At 42.3% G+C, this 21858-nt stretch overlaps 3 protein-coding genes across 3 annotated transcripts in view; all 3 read right to left on the bottom strand.

Annotated features, from left to right (window-relative positions):
- Positions 1 to 127: 127 nt before the first annotated feature.
- On the bottom strand, positions 128 to 6578 carry LOC118431972. The gene is made up of 6 exons (XM_035843430.1): positions 6300 to 6578; positions 5388 to 5741; positions 4422 to 4610; positions 3855 to 4006; positions 1211 to 3643; positions 128 to 915 (listed from the first exon to the last, which is right to left on the bottom strand). Exons 2-6 carry the CDS (start codon positions 5689 to 5691, stop codon positions 706 to 708), a joined length of 3288 nt encoding a protein of 1095 aa, XP_035699323.1. The 5' UTR covers positions 5692 to 5741; positions 6300 to 6578; the 3' UTR covers positions 128 to 705.
- Positions 6579 to 8959: 2381 nt separating this feature from the next.
- LOC118431310 lies at positions 8960 to 13712 on the bottom strand. Its single transcript, XM_035842429.1, is given in 5 exon segments — positions 8960 to 9617; positions 9915 to 11405; positions 11407 to 12408; positions 12993 to 13147; positions 13328 to 13712. Coding segments are annotated over 5 exon segments (3162 nt in total). The 5' UTR covers positions 13629 to 13712; the 3' UTR covers positions 8960 to 9404.
- Positions 13713 to 18652: 4940 nt separating this feature from the next.
- Positions 18653 to 21858, bottom strand: part of LOC118431499 (pumilio homolog 3-like) — a 10090-nt gene continuing 6884 nt past the window's right edge. Inside the window, exons 14-18 of the mRNA XM_035842740.1 lie at positions 21103 to 21324; positions 20881 to 20966; positions 20298 to 20388; positions 19834 to 19924; positions 18653 to 19354 (exon numbers count right to left, since the gene is read on the bottom strand). Coding sequence (XP_035698633.1) covers positions 19219 to 19354; positions 19834 to 19924; positions 20298 to 20388; positions 20881 to 20966; positions 21103 to 21324 — 626 coding nt within the window. The 3' untranslated portion in view covers positions 18653 to 19218. The remainder of the gene's footprint in view (positions 19355 to 19833; positions 19925 to 20297; positions 20389 to 20880; positions 20967 to 21102; positions 21325 to 21858) is intronic.

Raw genomic sequence — 21858 nt, 5'->3', positions numbered from 1 at the left:
CTATTGTGCATGATATGTTATATATCTTTTTTTATATATTGATCTACAGGCATTTATACCTGAAGGCTAACATATAAAGTCAATAAGGCTTATAACATGAATGATCTACAATCATGATCATCGTTGCTACAAAAGAAGTCACCATCTTTATTGATTTGAAGACAAATATTCTGAACCTGTTACAGAAATCTGCTGGGGCATATGCTTATGTCTTTCCGTGGTTAAAGGCACTACATTTGGCAAAAGGCACCGATGTCCTGAAGGTGCAAACGTCACATTGTACAACAGAGAGAATGGCGTCGTCATAATATGTTTGTTGACCGCCGAGTGATCTATACAGTGGTACAAGAATTAGCTATATATCATATACATATACGTACTCTCAGCCCAGAATATTGTGAGTAGAGAGACACGGGTCACACTAATTTTGTTATTCGTACAACATTATGTAAACAAATCATGTATTTCCTACTACTTACTATAATCTAAGTGCTCCTTTTGAAATCGGTCTAGTACAATATTTACAATGAAGCCTTTCAACTATACTTCAAAAAAGCACTTGTGATAGGTCAAAGTTGAAGGCCCCTGAGACATAAACCAAAGCACGTTTACACTTTGTTTTAAGAATGGTCGAGACCAGACCTATTTACAAGTTAGAGAACTTTACCTTTGACCTCGCGCATGTTCAAACAGTGAAAATGCTTATTATAACCACTCTGACAGCCCCATTGGTACATATGTTAACGGGTCTGGTGCAACTGGGGTTAGATCCTCGATCACAATGTTGATTTCTGGAAAGTCTGGGAGCGTTGCTTCCGCTAGTTGAGTAGATTGGATCACATTTGATGCGCGCGCGCCTTCTACTGACCCCCTCACTAGCACCTGGCGTGGTGGCCCATGGAAAGAGCCTTGAATCTGTAAAAAGAGGAAACGTCTACATATCACCAGCTGGTACAGGTTTTGAGGTATATGGACGCTATAGTTAGAGCATAACAGAATTAGACGGTAGTTAAAGTCAAACCATTTTCCAATTTAGGATGCCACTTGCTAAGATTATGTAAAAACTTCCCAAATGCTATGTTGACTTCATGTGTTGAAGAGGCATTCTTAGTTCACGTAAAGATTTGGGCACAAAATAAGTTGCAACTAAAAAAAAATAAAATACTTCTTAGTTGTTACGAATATGCATTTAGTGCGATGACATTCTTACCTCGCTCACTGCATCTATGAAAGCCTGTAGTCCTTCATCTATGAAAGGATTCCCGTGCAGCTCTAGACACTGGAGAGTCTTGCTCCTGGCAAATGTCCTCCCGAGCTCAGCCTGCCCTCTGGCCGCGAACCTCCCCGTTAACACCAGCTTCTGTAGGCTTCCCGTTGCTTGCTGCCTGATCGCTTCACACAGCGCGAGGAGGAAGGCTTCGCTCATGCTTCTCCACTCCAACGTCAACTCTTTCAGGGTTTGGCTTTCTCTGACAAAATCTGCCACCAGGAGCTTTTCCCGTGCGAACATCCAGGTAAAGACGAGCTTGACCTTTTCCAGAGTCTTGCAAGTGCTAAGGGCAGTGAAGAGGATGCTCGCGCGGTCTGTGTCCACTTCTGTTGTGCTGAAAGACTGTAATCGAATGGTCACAGAGGAAAGGGTCTTTGTATTCCTAAGAATGTGTGCCAGTGCGTTTGTACCATCGTGTTCAAAGTGCCCTCGACCGCTCCATGGGCCAGATACGGTTAACGACCTCAGACATGGGTGATGTGCTATCGCTGGTGCCAGTGGATCTATAGCCATTCTGTGGCGAAGGATATAGCTGCTAAGCTGTAAAGATTGTAGTGTTCTGTTGGACGCCAGCGTTTCCGCAAAGGACTTAAAGAATACCTTGGCGTTCTGCTCTCTGTTACAATTTGTAATCTTATTCACGCATCTGTCCGAACACAGCTTCGCAAAGAAGATAAGAAGTCGAAGGTCTGTGACAGTTGTGTTTCCCTGCACAGCTTTAGGTATTGCCGTGATAGCTTCTTCGCTCATCGTGTCGATGCTGGCTTCGATTGTCAGGTGCGTTATGCTTTTGTTTTTGGCGATGCCTTGGTGAAAGGCCAGGATACCACTATTGTCCTTCTCTTCTGGATTGGACAGAGACATGTCCATTCTTGTTACGTTTGCAGTCAGAGATTTGACACCTTTGGTCTTAGCCAGAGCTCTTCCCAGACCTTTCAACTCATTTGCATGTGGAATCCACATCTCTCCAAGATCCACAGCTTTAAGCGTCTTTGCAGGGAGAACCTTGACCACTTCTGCAAGTCCACGAATGGCTCCAGGTTTGGGCGGTCTGCGCTGAAAGTCAAGGGTGATATCCTCGGGCAAGGACTCTGCCACAAGAGGAGCATTCGCTGCCATTTCACCGGATTCGCTCACGGCCCAGCACGCACGGGTGATGACGTCATGAATGCAACACTTTGGTGCCGGCTTACGCATCATCTCCAAAAGACATGCTTGCATCGCTTCGAAAAGCCCTTTGCAAGATGACTGTAGAATGCCAGCTGCAAATAGGCAGACATTGGTGTATTTCTGCCCACTTGTACATTCTGGGGACCACAGCATACGATGACATGCATCGTCCTCTGGCCTGGTCATGACGTACTTTGCCGCGAAGTACTCTTTGAATGTCTTGTGTTGGAACTTATACAGGTCCTCTATTCTTACGGGGTCCTTCACGATCAGGCCCATCTTGATAGGAAGAGTTCCAATGGTGTCTTTGACTTCGTCAATGCTGAAGTCATACTTGTCCTGTTCAATCGAATCCCATCCGAACTTTTCAAGATTGCAAAGACACCTCCTTACAGCGTCCTTGGTAATATGACCAGATTGTTCGAGATACCTTCTCTCAAGGAGGTCTATCACCTTGCTGAAAATCTCTGTACATGTGCTTGGTTTTTCCTGATCATTCTCCCACAGGAAGCAAATCAATACTGCGTACAATGGGTTGCTGATGATTTCCTGAAGACATTCATCCACGGCGACGGCTTCTTTCAGACTCTGAACCTTCTCATCATTGCCACCGAAAAACCTTTCAATGTACTCGGTTCTGGCCTCGTCCGAGAAGCCGTTGAAGATGTAGTGAGCATCGAAGAGCGGAGGAATGTGGATTGATAGTGGTCTTGATCCTTCAGTTGTCAGTTCTGTGCTTCTTGTAGTGAACACCCTCCGTGTTTTGGGCAGATACTTCCTTTGCAGAAACTGTAGGACTGGGTTCTGCGTTTTTAACGGCATCCTTACGTCCTGCTCTGTGACGTTTGGGGTCTCGTCTATATTCTCGATCATAAACATGGTTCGGCCTGGGTTTAATTCGATCCATTTCTCAAGATCTTTTGCCTTTCTTTCGTCGAGAAAGCCTCTGGGTAGCAACTGGTCACAGGCTTCTTCCAGCACGTTCCTGTCTCCTATGCTTCGTGCTGATAGGACGAATAGAAGCACGACGTCTTGCAGCCTTGGATTCTCGTCTTTAGCCCACTTGTACGCCTGGTGGTAGATGAACGTAGTCTTTCCTGTCCCTGGTGGGCCTTGAAGCAGCGTGTTTTTTGTATCCAATGACAGGTCCTTCTCTGATATTGGATCCATCGTGGCTGCCGATGGGCGGTCAATTCTTGTCAGCTGAGAAATGGCAAAGGAACGCTTAGTGAAAATTTTGTTCATTATGTGCTTTTGCAATGAAACGTCAAAACATTCATCGTTGTGAAAAGACTAGAAGGGTCCAGTATTCAGCAACTCGGGATACTATAAAGTCCCTGTAACACATGGCAGAACCTCAGCCTTTAGTTAGGTTTAGTTATCGCCAAGCTGTATTGTCAAATCGTAAATTTACCTGATTGGGTATGTAGACGCCTTCTGTATCCAGACGAAAGGCATACCAGCTTAGTGGGTAATACTCGTTGTATGTTGACCGGTAATGGTCCCTCAGTGCCATTGCACAGGCCTCGACCACGGGAGGTATGTTCATCGGCACTAGCTCCTCAACTGTCAAATAAAATGACTTCATACTCAACTCCAGAAAAATAATTTGTACTATTATATGATTTGTACGTATTCTAACCCAGTGTTATCAACATGTTCAAGACATGTACATTATGTAGATGGATCCTAGCCCCAAATAGACGCAACACAAAAATTGGAAAACTTGATTTCTAACATATTTTACGCTAATTCAAGCCGTTATGATCACACATTATATTCGTAGCTTGAATTCTAGGTCTTCATATATGCGGATGGGATGATTGGAAAAAGTGCCGAAGTTCCCGATGATCACTATGTTTGTGATGATGGTCTGGTTATGATTGTAATGAAGATTAGCGGCATGTTATATATCATTGGAAATCTTTATATCCCTTAAATACGGTACCTCATTTGTCGTGAATTTATTCAATAATCTCACCCGGCAAAGATCGGTCGAGGCTATCCAAATGTTTGAGTTCTCGGGACCCTGCGTCGGGTGTTGAAACCGTGTTGGGTTGTGTCGTCGAATGCGGGTCATCTGCAGTTTCTGGCGTTTCCAACGCTACCTCATCAGTAGATCTAGACTCCTCATCCTTCTCGCCTGAATTCGAATCAGTCTGGTCTTCCCCTGAGCAACATAAAATGTTACAGTGACTGTGAAAACTCATTTTAGCAATAAAGTGAGTTCCTTATCACTTGTTTCACTGCCCTTAATGCCTATTAACTTACACACCTCCTCAACAATCTTAAAAACTGAAAAAATTAACTAGTCTTGGATATTTGATTTTAAGACTTTATCTGATAGTATATTTTACTTAACTTAAAGAATCAGCACCCATGCTGTCATATAAAATCAGTACACAAATCACTGCAATGTAACAGCCGTACGTTTTCGAAAGCAAAGCGTTTGGTTGAAAACTTTTTTGTTGCATCTAAGTCAAATCCGTATTATTGTGTTATGCTTTTATGCTGTCAAGAAGACACAGATCTTGTTCATAAAAGAACCATTTATAAGGAAATCCTAGAAGTGTATTCTATTTTCATTAATCAAACGCGCTTGTCATAGAAACTAACACAACTGCTCAAAACCTTAGAAGGCATCACTTTCAACACGGAAGTAGACCCGGAAGTAATTAAGTTTCGAGCCCCAAATCAATGTTCACTAAATTACGCCACTTGTTATTCTTTTCAGCCATTTCGTACTTTCACAGCAAATTGAAAGCGATGTAAAGTAAAATATGAATTATTTAACTCTTTTGACACACTTTTTTTTGCCGTGAAGTACCGCGCAGGTGTGGAAGAATGGGGGGGGGGGGGGGGGCACCGTCAAAGTCCCGTTTTCATTGCTACTGGAATGTTAGCATAGCGGACAGTTACGTAACAGAAATTGCAATTGCATACTTACGGGTTGACGTCCGTTCGGCATGCCTTAGAATATCTGCCAAATAGCCATAGCCATTGTCGAGTGCCTGGCAAAAGACTACAAACGCCCTGTCACCTCTTGACGGAAGAATGTCTAGCAATTCTCTGACCCTTTCGTTTGTCCTTTGCTCAGGAATTGCACCTATAGTTTGCATCATATCGTCGGTGAGCACATCCTCCTGGAATAGGTAGTCTAACACGGATGTGACATTGAGATTTTCGACGATGATTCTTCTGTTGTGACGGAGGATCAGTTTATGATGTTCGCTCATAGGTCGGTCACCCATGCTGACACTAGTGCTTCGGCATCTGCTAAAATCTCTTAACGTTTCGTCTGCTGAATGAACAAAATAGGACAACATGTAGTACGTGCGTTCGTTTCACTGAGAAACGTTACGGTACAAGACTATGTCAATAACCATGATTGTTCTTGAACATAGGCTTCATTTGTGTAGTACTTAGTGGTTAAGTATGCATATTCAATGACGATATCTCCCAGATCTCTGCGACCGACAGAGCAGTCGTTTACTACTGTATGTAGCCTTGTACCATTCTATAATCATCACTGACACTTATAGAGTAGCCCACAACTTCTCTGTAACTCCACTTACATATAATATTTGCTTACTCTAGCTAGGTAATTTGGTTAGGGTTTTATTTACCATAAGGGCGTGTTCTGAGGAAAACCTGGCTTCTTGGAAGCCGTATGGCATTTGTTTACCTTAGAACGGCACCTCTACAGGTGTAAAAACTATAATGATAAACTTGCTCAAGCGGTGTCAAACTATATAAAGGCAATAACAAACATGTCTACCAGTGAGTGGGGGAGGCCACAATGGTTCAATTCAGTTTTAAAAGGTGGAGCCCTAGACTGGCAGCCATAGTGAATACATACCTTCGAACCCGGAAGCTTCGAAGGTGGTGGTTCCTCATCAACAGGTTTCAAAACAGATTCCAGTTGTATACAGTTCGAACGTTCGTCGTTGTCTTGGCCAAAACAGACTCCTATGGGACGTTTTCACGCAATACTTGCTCGTTGACTGTATGATACAATTAGAATTGAGAGAACAAAAGTTCAACATGCACGTCATAGCGTGGGGTCAACATTCAGGTATTGACACAGCGGTTCATTTGTCCGTGTCGGCCGTTTGCATAAACACTTGTCAGGTAATAACAGGTAATGTGGCACGTTGAGTCTACCCCTTTTGATAAACTTCATTCCGTTACAACACAAATAGCGCTTGCATGTTGTGACTCAAGACATACAGAACACCGAGGGCTGATGTCAATCAAAGACGATATCTCAGAATTCCTTCATGAAAGTTTGACAAAATATGAATTCACCCTAATGTCAACTTGGACGAATCCATACCATGCAGTGTTTGACGAGTCCTCGCCGTCGTTTGCATGACTTGTACACGAATGATCTTTGCTGTTACTCAATGAACAGCGACAAGTGAATTAGAACGCTACTTGAAGTTGACAAGATTTTCGTTCAACCGTTAAACGTTACGTGCTTCAGACAGTCTGACAAGCTGGCATGGTGTAGCCTGGAATCCAGCCATGTTACGGGTCGGCGGAATTGCGAAGCAACTAACAAGGCCAAATGTAATTCACCTTCTTTCGCATTAATACTGGTTCTGACGTACTCTCATCACCAGCTTAATCATGTCACCGTGTACTCTTTATGAAAACACCAATAATGGCAATCATAAATGTACACAGTAGCTTAGAATGACTACGTCTTCACATGTAAAGACAAAGCCATGATGACCTACAGTTTTGCAATTTTCCATTAAGATGTACTCATAAGCCAGGTCATGTAGCTATGTAAATAGTTGTCTCATCGCAGTTTGACAGATGGATACAATAGCCATTAGTAAAGCGTACCTTTCCGAGAAAATCGCGACCCCTTCTAAGAACTTTGCGTATGTTTGTAACTCGGTGACGGTGTAGTAAAAGGGCCTTCACACTGAAACCGAATAAGCAGGAATCAAGCAGAACCAGTCGGAATGAAGTATTTGCAAAATTCGTGCCACATTCGGTGCCATTCCGAGTGGGAATTCCAAATGGGCCTTGTATCCCCTTCACACGAGAAGGAATGAGTCCAAATGCCGTCAGAATGAAAATTATTTTCCATTCCTGGGAATTTGTATTGTATTCTAGAAATTCGTGCTGCATTCCAGATACTCTTTTGGTCACATTCGGGCAGGATTCAAAGTGGCTTGCCGTTTCGGTTCTCGAATTTGGTTCTCGAATCGTACGGTCGGATCCATCGAATGAGATACCAATTTTTCGAATAAAGTTGGAGTGCCACAGAATGCGGTCGGACTGCAGTTACAATAGTTAGAATACACTTAGAATCCATTCGATATTTCTCCACTTCGAATGCACCTCGACAGTTTTTGACATGTCAAAAACTTTCGAGCTGGCCAAAAAAACGGGGACGAATATCTGGAATGCTGTAAGAATGTTTAGAATACAGTACGAATTGCCAGGAATTGCCAGGAATAGAAAAACAATTTCGTTCTGACGGCAATCCGGCTCATTCGTACTCCCGTGTGAAGAGGGCTTAAGGAAAGACATTGATTTAGGGACATGTACAATGTAAATAATTGAATTAGGCCCTGTCAATGATCACGTCAATTTGTGTTACCTAATGAACGGGCAAATGTTTCCATTTGGTTGATTTAATACATTATTTGCCACCTTATGTCCTCACGATGCACGATGCACTCGCAAAAAAGGAGTTAGGATATACTGCGTAGGACCGTTCCGCCTTAGGATGACTGTTCGCTCCGCCTCGAGCTCACCAAACACAGCTTATGCTGTGGTATATGCGGTTAGGCCCACTTCGTCACGCTTGCAGTTCCAAAGTGTACGGTCTGACAGCACTTTCTTTGACGGTTCCAAAAGGCCTCCAATGAAGCGCAGAACGGCGGGGTTACTTTTCAGTTCTTGACAAACATTGCAAAGTCGTTTCCTACAGCTGCAGACGCACAATATCAGGGAAAATTAGACAGCTGGCACAGTGTTCTGACGAAATTGCGACATGTTTGAATTACTTTGTGAAAGCTCTGCACTTATTATTAACCATCCCAACCAAACATGTTTCAATCATTATTTGTGGGCCATTCTGTGGCAGTTTTCATATTATTATTAAAAGTAATCTTTTAGACAGCAGAATGTTCCATAAAAAGTGACCAACTTCTTATACTTAACTGCCCAAATCTTCCTATCCCAAGATGAGATAGTCTTCAAACTTTTTTGGATCTCCCTAAATATGTCATAGTCACTTGACTGCTTGTCAAGCTTATCCTGACTACTGTTAGAATGACGGGAAAAAAATCATGTCGAAAAGACAAATGAGATATCTTTGCAAAAAGTCGGGTACATTTGTATCTCAAATCATATCATCTATCAGAAATTAGCACTCAGTTCTGGAGTGGAATGCCCCTTTTTCATCTTAGCTACCGCCCTTCTTCTTCAGTCGACGTGAGACGAAACGTGATTTTTTTTAATAAGTGACAGTGTAACACGAGTTCACCACGGCTGCTTTTTATTAGCGTATTATACTAGTACAAAATTCATCTCGCATAACACCATCTCGCATAACGCCATATCTTTCATAATTAAATATGCATACATTATGTTAATTTGATGATGTCATCGGTCAAAATCCAAGATGGCGGACGATTTTACCAGACCAAGAATAATTAGCTTATTTTCCCTTAGAATTTGAATAGGGATAAAACCTGTGTAGACGAACTTACATAGTTCCTCCATTACGTCATAGTTAGTTGATGACGTTATCTACATAACACGACGTTAGTGTTTCTTTTGAAATCGGTCTTGTATTATCATATCTTCAATGAAAAGAAGAATCTCTCAATGCTGCTAATAACCACACACATACAAACACACGCACACACACAACCACTCACAATACCCTACACTGTGCATGTGTAGTTCAAACCTGCTACATAGTCTACACTGGTGCTTATGATGGTCCAATTGGAACATATGTTAACGGATCTGGTGGAGCTGGGGTTAGATCCTGGATCACAATGTTGATGTTGCGCGAGTCAGCGAGCGTCGCTTCCGTCAGCTGAGTAGCTAGGATCACATCTGTTGAGTGCTCGCCCTCTACCGTCCCACTCACCAATACCAGACGAGCCACCTCACGGGAAGAGCCTTGGATCTCTGTCACTTGCTATAGAAAGAAATAGATAACAACAAGCCGGTTTACGGATTAAACTGCTCCGAAATGCATTGTCAAAGTTAAAGGTGAATATACAACGTGTCTGGACGTGCATTGTCTAGACAGGAATCGTTTACAAGTTATGAACATTAAAATTGATATCAAAGAAATCATGAGAAAAGGGGCTTGACCAAACAATCAAGAGCTTTAATGATGCCTTTCATATGGTCTTTTCACCTAAAAATTTGAAATAAAAATATCAGGTTTGAAATCATAACCTTAATCTTTTCTGTGGGATAGTATTCTTACCTCGCTCACCGCATCAATGAAAGCCTGTAGTCCTTCATCTATGAAAGGATTCCCGTGCAGCTCTAGACACAGGAGAGTCTTGCTCCTGGCAAATGTCCTCCCGAGCTCAGCCTGCCCTCTGGCCGCGAACCTCCCCGTTAACACCAGCTTCTGTAGGCTTCCCGTTGCTCGCTGCCTGATCGCTTCGCACAGCGCGAGGAGGAAGGCTTCGCTCATGCTTCTCCACTCCAACGTCAACTCTTTCAGGGTTTGGCTTTCTCTGACAAAATCTGCCACCAGGAGCTTTTCCCGTGCGAACATCCAGGTAAAGACGAGCTTGACCTTTTCCAGAGTCTTGCAAGTGCCGAGGGCATCGAAGAGAATGCTCGCGCGGTCTGTGTCCACTTCTGTTGTGCTGAAAGACTGTAATCGAATGGTCACAGAGGAAAGGTTCCTTGTATTCTCAAGAATGTGTGCCAGAGCGTTTGTACCATCGTGTTCAAAGTGCCCTCGACCGCTCCATGGACCAGATACGGTTAGCGACCTCAGACATGGGTGATTTGCTATCGCTGGTGCCAGTGGATCTATAGCCATTCTGTGGCGAAGGATATAGCTGCTGAGCTGTAGAGATTGCAAAGATTTGTTAGACGCCAACGATTCCGCGAAGGACTTAAAGAAGACCTTGGCATTCTGTTCCCTGTTACAAGTCGCCTTCATTCCCTTGGTAATTTTGTTCGTACATCTGTCTGAACACAGCTTTGCAAAGAAGATAAGAAGTCGAAGGTTTGTAACAGTTGTATTTCCCTGCACCGCTTTGGGTATTGCCTTGATGGCTTCTTCGCTCATCGTGTCGATGCTGGCTTCGATTGTCAGGTGCGTTATGCTTCTATTCCGTGCGATCCCTTGGTGAAAGGCCAGGATTCCACTATTGTCCTTCTCTTCCGGATTGGACAGAGACATGTCCATTCTTGTTACGTTTGCAGACAGAGATTTGATACCTTTGGTCTGGGCCAGAGCTTTTCCCAGACCTTTCAACTCATTTGCATGTGGAATCCACATCTCTCCAAGATCCACAGCTTTAAGCGTCTTGGCAGGTAGAGCCTTGACCACTTCTGCGAGTCCACGAATGACTCCAGGTTTGGGCGGTCTGCGCTGAAAGTCAAGGGTGATATCCTCGGGCAAGGACTCAGCCACAAGAGGAGCATTCACTGCCATTTCACCGGATTCACTCACGGCCCAGCACGCACGGGTGATGACATCGTGAATGCAACACTTTGGTGCCTGCTTACGCATCATCTCCAAAAGACATGCTTGCATCTTCTCGAAAAACCGTTGGCAAGAAGATTGTAGAATCCCAGCCGCAAAGGAGCAGACATTGGTGTATTTCTGCCCACTAATACATCCGGGAGACCACAGCATACGATGACAGTCGTCGTGCTCTGGCCTGGTCATTGTGTACTTTGCGGCGAAGTACTCTTTGAATGTCTTGTGTTGGAACTTGTACCGGTCCTGCTAACTTTAGGGGGTCTTTTACGATCAAGCCTATCTCGACGGGAAGGAGATTGCCAATGATGTCTTTGACTATGTCGATGCTGAAGTCATATTCATCGCGTTCAATTGAATCCCAGCCCAACTTTGCAAGTTTGCGAAGACTTTCCTTCACAACTTTCCCGGTCAAAGTATGACCAGACTGTTCGAGATAGTTTCTCTCAAGGAGGTCTATCACCTTGCTGAAAATCTCCGTACATGTGCGTGGCTTCTCCTGGTCATTCTCCCACAAAATACAAACTAGCACCGCGTACAGAGGGTTCCTGGTGATATCTTGCAGACATTCATCCACGGCGATGGCGTCTTTCAAGCTCTGGGCCTTCTCATCATCGTCGCTGAAAAACTTCTCAATGTACTCGGTTCTTGCGGCTACCGAGTAGCCGTTAAAGATGTAGTGAGCATCGCAGAGCGGGGGGATATGGAATGGTCTTGATCCGTCAGTTGTTAGTTCTGTGCTTCTGGCTGTAAACACCCTCTGAGTTTGGGGCAGATACTTTCTTTGCAGATAGAGAAGGACTGGATTCTGCGTTTTCAATGGCATCCTTGCGTCCTGCTCGGTAATGTTTGGAGTCTCGTCTATGTTTTCGATCATAAACATGGTTCGGCCTGGGTTTAGTTCGATCCATTTCTCAAGGTCTTTGGCACTTTTTTCGCCGAGAAATCCCCTCGGTAGCAACTGGTCGCAGGCCTCCTCAAGCACGTTTCTATCCCCCATGGTTCGTGCTGACACAACGAACAGAAGCTTGATGTCTTGTAGCTTCGGATTCTCGTTTGTAGCCCATTTGTACGCCTGGTGGAAGATAAACGTTGTCTTTCCTGTCCCGGGTGGGCCTTGAAGCAGTGTGTTTGGCCATGTTTTCTCATCGTATGATGATTGCTCATTCTCGGATCCAATATCAGAGAACGATAGCTCATCCTCTGATACTGGAACCATCTTGTCTGCCCATGAGCAGTCAACTCTTGTCAGCTGGAAAACAGGAACAAAACGCTTCAGTGATTCTTATCGTCTGCTCTTTTCCTGTCTTGAATTTTTAAAACAGTGACTATATATACTATATATGCTATTCTTTCGGGACATTATGTTGTAGTTGTTCAATTTGTCTGTGTGTGCGTGATTGTGATATAAGATTATATTTTGTTGAAATTGGTCCTTTGCCTTTTGCGAAAAATCAGGTCCTGGAGTATTATATACACGAGGAATCGAAAATGCCTCCGTGAACGTTTTTAGTTTTCTTAGATTTTTTTACTACCTTCATTGATAATGGAGGCATGGTTTTGGGTAGCGTTTGTCTGTGTGTGTGTGTGTGTGTGTGTGTGTGTGTGTGCGTGTGCGTGTGTATGTGTGTGTGTGTGTGTGTGCGTGTGGAATTAATTTGCATAATCAATGAGAAAATATGACGATCCCATTGTTTTGCATTATATGACGTTACCTGTATACGAGTATAATGCATGGCAAGTGGGACATTAACAGATGCCAATTATGAAAGTAAGGTCCACGTTTCATAATCAATGTTTTAGCTGTGTGGAAACGAAACGGCAATAACAATGTACCTGATTGAGTATGTAGACTTTTGCTGTGTCCAGGCGCCGAAAGGCATACCAGCTAAGTGGGTAATACTTGTTGTACGTTGTCCGGTAATGGTCCCTCAGTTTCTTGGCACAGGCCTCGACGGTAGGAGGTATTTCCATAGGCCCAGGAAACTCAGCTGTCGGATAGGAAAGAAGAATCCTCAACTTACACCATCAGTAGTATAAGCGACAGGCTAAATATACTTCTGATGTATGCTTAAAAATGAATTAGGTATTGGCACTAATGATTCGAATTTCGCTTAAAGTTGATCATACCCTTCACCTTGTCCTCAACTATTACAGTAATATGTACTTACGTGGGGCATTTTTCTCTCCCTCCCTCAGCAATTTGACCAAATGTGGATACTCCTCTAGCGCTTCGCAGAATATCCAGAACGCCCTGTCGCCACGTCTTGGGACAATGTCGAGAAGTTCTGCCACTCTGTCTTGTCTTTTCTCCTCAGGTATGGCCTTTATTTCATCCATCATCCTCTCCGTTAGAACTCTTTCTTGGAAGAGATACTCCAAGACGTCTTTCACATCGAGGTCTTCAATGATGCTCATGCGGTTGTCTATGAGGATGTCACGACAACGTTGGCTCATGGGCTGGTCATCCATTATTGTTTTTCAATTTTTACGTTGCTTATAGATATAGTTCCAGTTGGGGTTAAGAGTTTTGTCCTTGTCCTAGGTATCCGTTCACGGTGATCTGTGTAAACGAGTAAATGTAAAGATAGTTCCAATAAGCCGAAGGAGCAATGGGTTGTTATCCAATTGTATCTAGGGCACGATATCGGGTGGCGGAGCCCACCCCTTTCCTCCCACTGCCCTATACCCTCCCCAACCCTAACACATAACAGCAACACCCAAACGCCTGATAGTTTACATAATCCAAGGTTGCCTAGGACAACACTCCTTTGATTTCACCAGTGCTGTGAATAAGGATTTATTGACCCCGACGAAGGCGACAATGGTCGTTGAAAATTCGATCCGTGCACGTACACCTTAGTGTTGGAAGAAAGTTCAGCATACTAGAATGAGATTATATTCAACAAGATAAATATTTTGTATGCATAGTACTAGTAAGTAAACCATGGGATAGACGTGCATGAATGAATGAATGAATGAATGATTTTATTTGTAAAACATTGCAGCTTGGTAGCTGAATTGCGAGTTACATTACAATAATTGTGGGTTATCTCCACATACATAAATTAGAACAAACATCGTGAATAAAACTAGGCTATTGAATCTCTGCATAAATCTGCATACATGGTATTCCGACAGTTTAGTACACAAAGATATTGTTTGAAAAGAAGCTAGGCTAATACAGACGTACTAATAGTCTCTAACATTGTACTAGTAGTCTCTAGGATACACTTTCGGACACTAGTGGCCACTTGCATACAACAAATCTAATGCGCGTGGAATGAAGGATAACGCATGTCTTTTAGTCTTGCTTATCATTTTTGCACAATATGGTCTTCTGCTACGAAGACCGTAGTGAGTGTCCGCGGATCTGGTTAAGAATGCCCAGAGAGGAGAAGACTCATCCTGAAGGATATGTTCTAGAGTTCTCAGTGTAGCTCTCTCACGTCTACTAGCTAGTGTTGGGATAGAGTCAACAGGAAGTCCAATGATTCTCATACACCGCTTTTGAACAGATTCAAGAGAGTCCGAAAGATGATTTGGCAATCCTCCCCACACAGGGCTCGCGTACTCGAGGATAGGTCTAATAAACGTCAGGTAAATCTGGGTTAGGACGTCTACAGAGAGACCCGCCTTCTTAGCGATGCAAAGGTAGTAAATCCTCGGTCGGACTCTGCTCAGCATGTATTGTATGTGAGCATCCCAGGTGAGGTCATAAGAAATGTGAACACCAAGTAGCTTGAAAGTGGTGACCCTTTGAATCTCATTACCAGCTATTGTAGGATGGGGAGGAAAGGGTATATTGGCCTCTTTCCTGGTACTGATTACCACGTCCTTGGTTTTTTTGCCATTTGCTGCAAGGGAGAAAGACTTGCCCCATTCATCAATACAGTCCAGCGCAAGTTGGGTCTGTCCAGGTAATGACCCCATGAGGAACTCTGAAGTTGTCAAGTCGTCAGCATATTTAACCGGAGAGACAGACATTGGCAGCTTAGCGTCCAGAGTGTTGATACAGATCACAAACAGGAGCGGCGAAAGCAAGCCACCTTGAGGAACACCAGCCAAGACTTTATGGGGTTTTGACTGACATGAACCCCACTTTACCATCTGGGTCCGGTCTTCAAGGTAGCTGGAGATTGTAGACCATAGGTCCTGCCGGATACCCATGTCTGCCAGAGTCCGTAGGAGTTGGCCATGGTCAATCGTGTCGAATGCACGAGAGAAATCAACAAACACGGCATGAATATCCATTCTTGGACTGCTGTTTAGTGCGTCGTTCCATGACTGTAGAATGTGGATAAGTGCAGTGACTGTCGAGCGTTTTGCAAGAAAACCATGCTGAGAAGAAATCAAATGGCTTTCCGTGTCTCGTAAAAGAGCATCTTTCAGCAGACCCTCAAACACTTTCCCCACACTACTGACAAGGGAAATCTGTCTGTAGTCCAACGGAAATTGGGGTCTAGGTTTCTTGGGGACTGCTCTCACCATGGCGTGTTTCCACATGCTAGGGAATGTGCGGTTTTGGACACATGAGTTATAAACGTCGCACAAGACTGGTGCAAGCTCTTCATGGAAAACTTTCAGAGTCCATGATGGGATTTGGTCAGGGCCCGCACCTTTCCGACCGTTCACCTTTCTCAGTCTTGACTTTATCTGACCAATGCTAAAGAGTGGCAAGGATGACCGTGCCAACTTGTGGGCTACATCCTCTACAGTTGGTACATTTCGGTCAACCAAGCTCCATACGGAGGCGAAGTGTTCAGCAAGAATGTCGCACTCACGTTGTAGAACTTGAAGGTCAGTACTGGAGTTAGCTTGTTTGTCATTTCCCATACCCATGAGGGTTTTGATGGATTTAAACCACTGACCAGTGTCGGAATGCCTCAGGTGTTCTACCTCCTTTTGATAATATCGTCGTTTTGCATGTTTGATTTGCTTAGCTACGAGGTTACGGAGTTTAGAATACACTGTAGTATTACCAGCACGGAAAGCCTGTTGCCTTTTGACTATCAACTCTTTGATTTTGACTGACATCCAAGGCTTGTCATTTGTAGTGATTCTTAACTTCCTTGCAGGAACAGCCTCGTTAAGCATTGATTCTACTAATGATGTAAAGAGAGCGACCTTCCTCTGGGGATCTGGGGTCTCGTACACAGGTGAAAAGTCCGTTGTGTTCATGAAATGGTCAATGTCAATAAAGCTCGTCGGTTTATGTTTAGAATCCGAGTTGGGTCCTACGTAGTACTTGTAGTAAGGACAGGTACATGTAAATACAAAGTCCAGAATGACATTTGCATAATTTATGCAGCATAGGGACCACACCAGTCTTTATCAACGGAACAGTTGCGAGTACAATGTAGTCATATTTCCTTGCCTTTTATAGAGAGATACAGGAAGACATGTATCAAGTTGAACGTCACAATATGTCAATAACAGTTTTCAATACTGGCCATTGACGCATTGGTCATGTCAAGGAGGTTATATCACAGGTGATATAACCTCCTTGGTCATGTATAGTATATACAATGAAGATACGTTGATATCCGTCTAACCTTTACAACAGCCACGAGCTCGAGGCAGGAGTGCCTTTCCGAGAAAACCTTGGCTCCTTCTACGTAGCTAAAGGCTTTGTATACCTCCGTGCGTTATCCGATGAACGTCATTTATGCATGCAATTGTTGTGCAAGTCAAGCCCATAATATTGGGGAGTTCGCGTTACCAGTTTTTTAATGCGGGGCATTGTTTGACAACGGCTTGCGTTCACCATGTCCACTCTCACTTATATACACCGACACACGCACCAACACACACTTACATAGAGAGAGGGGAGAGAGAGAGAGACAGACTTGGAGAATCTCAGAGACGGAGAGAAACTCAACACGCACTATCGCAAACAACATAATACATGTATAGATACATTGTATAGACATTGATACACGATAGATTTGAATTCATGACCGTCAAACTCTTCATAATGTAAACTTTACCCTCTAGAGCTGCCAATTTTATTTGTCCACATTGTTCTGCTTATTACTATTTACACACAAACTGTACCACTTAGGACATTAAAGAATACACTTCGTCATGTACACATAGCGTTCCATGTTTGCAGCCCCAAATCATGTTGACATTAGAAAGTATGGGATCACTGAGATAAACAATTGGAGCACACCTTATTACAGACAGCTCATAATCTGCAAATTTTGGATTCAGACTCACAGGGAAACGAGTAAACTGTTACAGTTTCCAACAGGTTGCCGTTGCATTGATAGGGGGGCAAAAAAACAGTTTGTGAAAACCATACCTTGAACTCATTGTGATGACTTAAGTGTGGTCAGTCTCAACATACTGGTCATCAAACACAGCAGAGTTGAATATTCGCGGTCAACACCAAGTCCAGAATTGACGGTTGATATGACTGTGGTTAGTTGATTCTAACTCATGACTTTGGCACCGTGCAGCTAGCTATGCTAGGCCCGAAGTGCATTACCTGATCTTACCTCTCACAGCGGGAGTTCAGATTTCACTTGTGTTGACACGTCTTTATACGCCACAAACAAATACTTCTTTGTGAGGGTTTAAAAGGTCTTCTCACTTGCAACACTGACATAGCAACCCAAGCAAATGGAACGAACACTATATACTCTCTGTTCAAACTCATTTGGTAACCACCTTAAAATCAAACTTGGACGAGACCACAACGATTTTGGAAAAAGCCTGGCTGATACTTGACCTTGGTAACTTTGTATTTGCCCAACCATGAATCATTTTTGTTGTATAAAATGCAAAGTGACGTTTTATTCAACCAGTGAACACTAAACAACAACGTTAATGGCTGCCGTGTGTATGTGGCATTGCTGTGTTTGTTTTTTTAAATACAGAGGTAACGTTAAATATTTGCCACTATGTGATACAATGCTTTAAACGGCCCACCTTATTACTCTCAATTAGGCAGTACACAGTACTTATCTGAAACAGTATGTTGAAAACAAAGATGGCAATGTGACTGAGAAGTGGTCATGGAGCTAATCTTAAGTCCCACAGTTTTGTTGTGGGGTTATAGATTGGTAGATTTTGTTGTTGTTGCTTTGGGGTGGGAGTCAGGAATAAATTATTTTGAGGCAGCATTACCATTGAGTGAGCAACAATTTCACAAGGCTTCTTTAATATGTAATGTTATACAAACATTTTTTTTTCAAAGTTTTATGTGCTTTGTTGTCTTTCAAATTATGCTTTTACATTATGCATCATTGTCCATCATACATCAAACAAATCCAATTTCGGTCACTCAGCACTTGGTTCTGAATGTTTGGCATTATTGCATATGGAAAAACATTCCCATGTATCATTCTGGGGATATCTACAGTGTATTCTATTACATAGGGCAAAGGCAGGCTAGATAAAACAAATAATGCTGGGCCCTACCAGATGAAATAGCTTTATCTGATTAGCCAATGATGTCTGAAATAAATCATACAAACATGAATGCAACATTTTGTTCAACAAGAATTGTTGGGGGTTGTAATGATGATGGTTTCTTGGTCATAGATTTCTTCAGTAAGGTTCTTTCTGGTGAGTCAATTCTACATGTTCTTTGTTTACTTTTGGTTTTGGATATTTTCTTCATTAACAGGCCATGCTGTGCCAATAAATGCACATAACCACTTACCACTTATCACTTACCACTTGGATCAAATGACAAAATCACCATCCTGATTTACATCATATGAGTATAGTTAATAAGCAACAATCATTTTGCAGCCTGCACTTTCAACATCAACCTGAACAGTATACAAAGTTAGAAACTTCCTATGATAACGACTTAAGTAAGAAGTATAACTGCATAATATAATGTTGGTACTAGTACTAATATTCATTTAGCAAAACAATTTCAGAAGACCTTGTAATAATAAAATAAGACACTAGATTCTTTTTACCAAAACAGACTATATTGTACACAACATATGTTTACATACTGTTCAAGGATTTCAAAATCATTCTGAATGGTTATTAGTTTTACCATATGGTATAGTGAAGACCCATCACTTTCCTTTCTTATCTATGCAGATGCAGCTTCTAGTTTCTTGACCAAGATGTCCGTACCAGCAACCTTAATGTTCTTAAGCATTGTCTTCTGTGGCTCCAACTCCTTCTGTACTCTCTTCACTACTTCTGGGATGCCAGTATCTAGGAGACTGTGAACACACAATAAGAAACAGTTCAGGATTTTTAGAAAAAAAAGCTTTGGAAATCTCATTTTATTACATAGGAGGACAACTCATGAGATTTTGCATGTACTTACCATCATACATTTCATGTATTGAAACACAGGCACATCAAATAAAGATGAAGAAAGGAGTTCAACGGCTGATATGAATAAATACTACCTATCTTGAAATGTTTACAGTGGTTTCCTTGGTACAGTTTTTGCTAGGAACTCCTCCATCCCAAATTCCTGACCCACAGAAATGAGTTTCCAATGTACTATACTACAAGAACTTAACACGATCGTGAAATTAATGCTTTATCCTTTAACAACAAAATTAAATGCCTGCAAAACTATTAATCAATAGCTGTTCACAAGTATGGGCTTTCATGCTGCATGCACAGTTGAATCCATGACCTTGTCTATTGCACTATGACCTTGGGTATGACATGACCTTGCCCCACCCACCTGACAATGACGAAGGCTCCCCGGTTGACCTTGGCCCATGAAGCCATGGCACCTGGTTCAAGGTCAGACAGCAGCGCTAAGGCAAAGAACCCTGGGAGGAAATATACACAAGCCATAAATGATAAATATATATGTAACAAAACTCCTAACATTTCAGAAAATAAATGGCAGAATGAATATTATTCTTGGACTATTCCACAAATGATGGTTTTGCTAATTTGGTACATTATCTGCAAGAAGCAGAAATCCATAAGATGACAAGAGTCATAAGTCTATGAACATTCCTCGAAAGTATCTATCATGGCAAATATATCAAAATAACACAACACTGTCAACACTGTACGAAAAACAAACCAAAAACACTTACTTGTCATATTTGACACAGTTTTACCAGAAATGCTGTCCTTCACTATGTGGAAATCTCCCATGATTTAAATGACTTAAAAGTTAAATGATTCCCACACCTTGAGTCTGTCCAGCCTCCCTCTGGTTCTTATCCCATGTCAGCAGCCTCTTCAGGAAAAGGTGACCCGCTGGGTGTTCTACAAGGTGCATCTGGATAAACCAACAAATAATACTTTATCAAAAGGCAATGGATATCATTGTTTGTTTGTATAGCAAAAACTATCTTATTGCAACACACCAGGTTTGCACTAAACAGTACAAGCTGCATATCCAGGCAGATTTATCTGATCCACTCACATTGATGGTAGGTTCTTTTATGTGCTCTCCTCAAACATATGACCTCCATTTATCTAAGTGCTATCTGAGGGATGACCCTAACCAAAGCCAGGTACTCATTTGAACCTGAATGAAGTGAGGCAAGTCGTGTAAAGCACAAGGTCGGTGGCATATCAACGGATTTGAACCCAGGAACTGTGGTCTACATGTATAGGCCAAACACCCTACTGTGATACCACACAACCCCATCATTATCCATATCCATGGGTACAATTCTGCCCAATAAAGTCATGTTACCGACATCGATGAATATACAATATACAAAGCATTCATTGTTGAATATATTTCAGAGCAATGTTGTTATACCTGACTTTCATCCCCATCTCTTCCTTGTGGCATGAAGTCTTCAGCTGCCAACACTGACAAGGCCTCATAGGCTGCAGTCTTATCACCTAATCAGTGGATGTAACATAGTACATATTAGATTTTTGACTATCTGAAAAGTTCCTACCAACCAAACAATTGTACAATTATAGCAATCTACAAAAAGAAGGAAATCTTAACCAAAAGAGTATTGACCCTTCTTACCCTGTGCATATTCTAGGGTAGCTAGTGCGACTTGGCTCTGTGCCTTGTCGAACACCAAGTCCTTGGTGTGTTCAGAGAAGAACTTCAGCAACGGTACAGACACAAACTCTAGCAACTCTTGTCTTCTCATGGTGGGGTCCTTCTTGCTGTTAGCATGATTGTAAACAAACAAGAAACTTATCATTGCAACAAATATGAAGAGGCAAAGGGCTATGGAGTAACAGTAAAAATATCAAGAAAATAAAATACACAAATATGACTTGAACAAACAGAGGTTATTGAAGTTCTCAAGAGGTTCTTGATGCAACATGACACTTTGATCCTGATTTTATTTAGTTTTGTCAGAAAGAAAACAAGGTACAACTCTCTTAATAATAAAAAAAATATTGTGAAGTCGTCTATTTTCACAAGGTCTCAATTTCGTGGTAGGAGTGAAAAAGTGTTAATTTTGTTGATAAGCGTAAACTATTCTGTAGTTGAGTAGAAACGCAATGTGTTTTCAGTGCCATGAAATAAAACGTCTGCAAACAGTTCAAGATTTAAAGAATACTATAAGAACTCCATGCTGCAATATGGTTTTCAAGGAACATTCAGTAAAGATGTATGTCATGTAACGCTAGTTCAAATTGATCCGCAGAGTAACCTATATTCGTTCTTTTAAAAAAACAAGTTATTTATGAATATCAAATCGACGAACAGTGGCTTTGTGAATTGAAAATGTAGCAATTTGAGGCCAACGTTTGGCGACTGATATCC

The sequence above is a fragment of the Branchiostoma floridae genome, chromosome 15 (genome assembly GCF_000003815.2).
Source record: "Branchiostoma floridae strain S238N-H82 chromosome 15, Bfl_VNyyK, whole genome shotgun sequence".
In the NCBI taxonomy this organism is placed as follows: Eukaryota; Metazoa; Chordata; class Leptocardii; order Amphioxiformes; family Branchiostomatidae; genus Branchiostoma; species Branchiostoma floridae.
Note: the sequence above shows the minus strand (reverse complement) of the source record. Positions and strands in the feature narration are given on the sequence as shown.

Bases quoted from the DNA above. Each gene is read 5' to 3' on its own strand.
- LOC118431972 (XM_035843430.1), bottom strand. From the start codon at position 5,691: ATGGGTGACCGACCTATGAGCGAACATCATAAACTGATCCTCCGTCAC. The intron at 4,611-5,387 runs GTAAGTATGCAA...TATGTTGCTCAG, and splicing joins TGCCGAACGGACGTCAACCC to GGGAAGACCAGACTGATTCG. The intron at 3,644-3,854 runs GTAAATTTACGA...GCCATTTCTCAG, and splicing joins GCGTCTACATACCCAATCAG to CTGACAAGAATTGACCGCCC.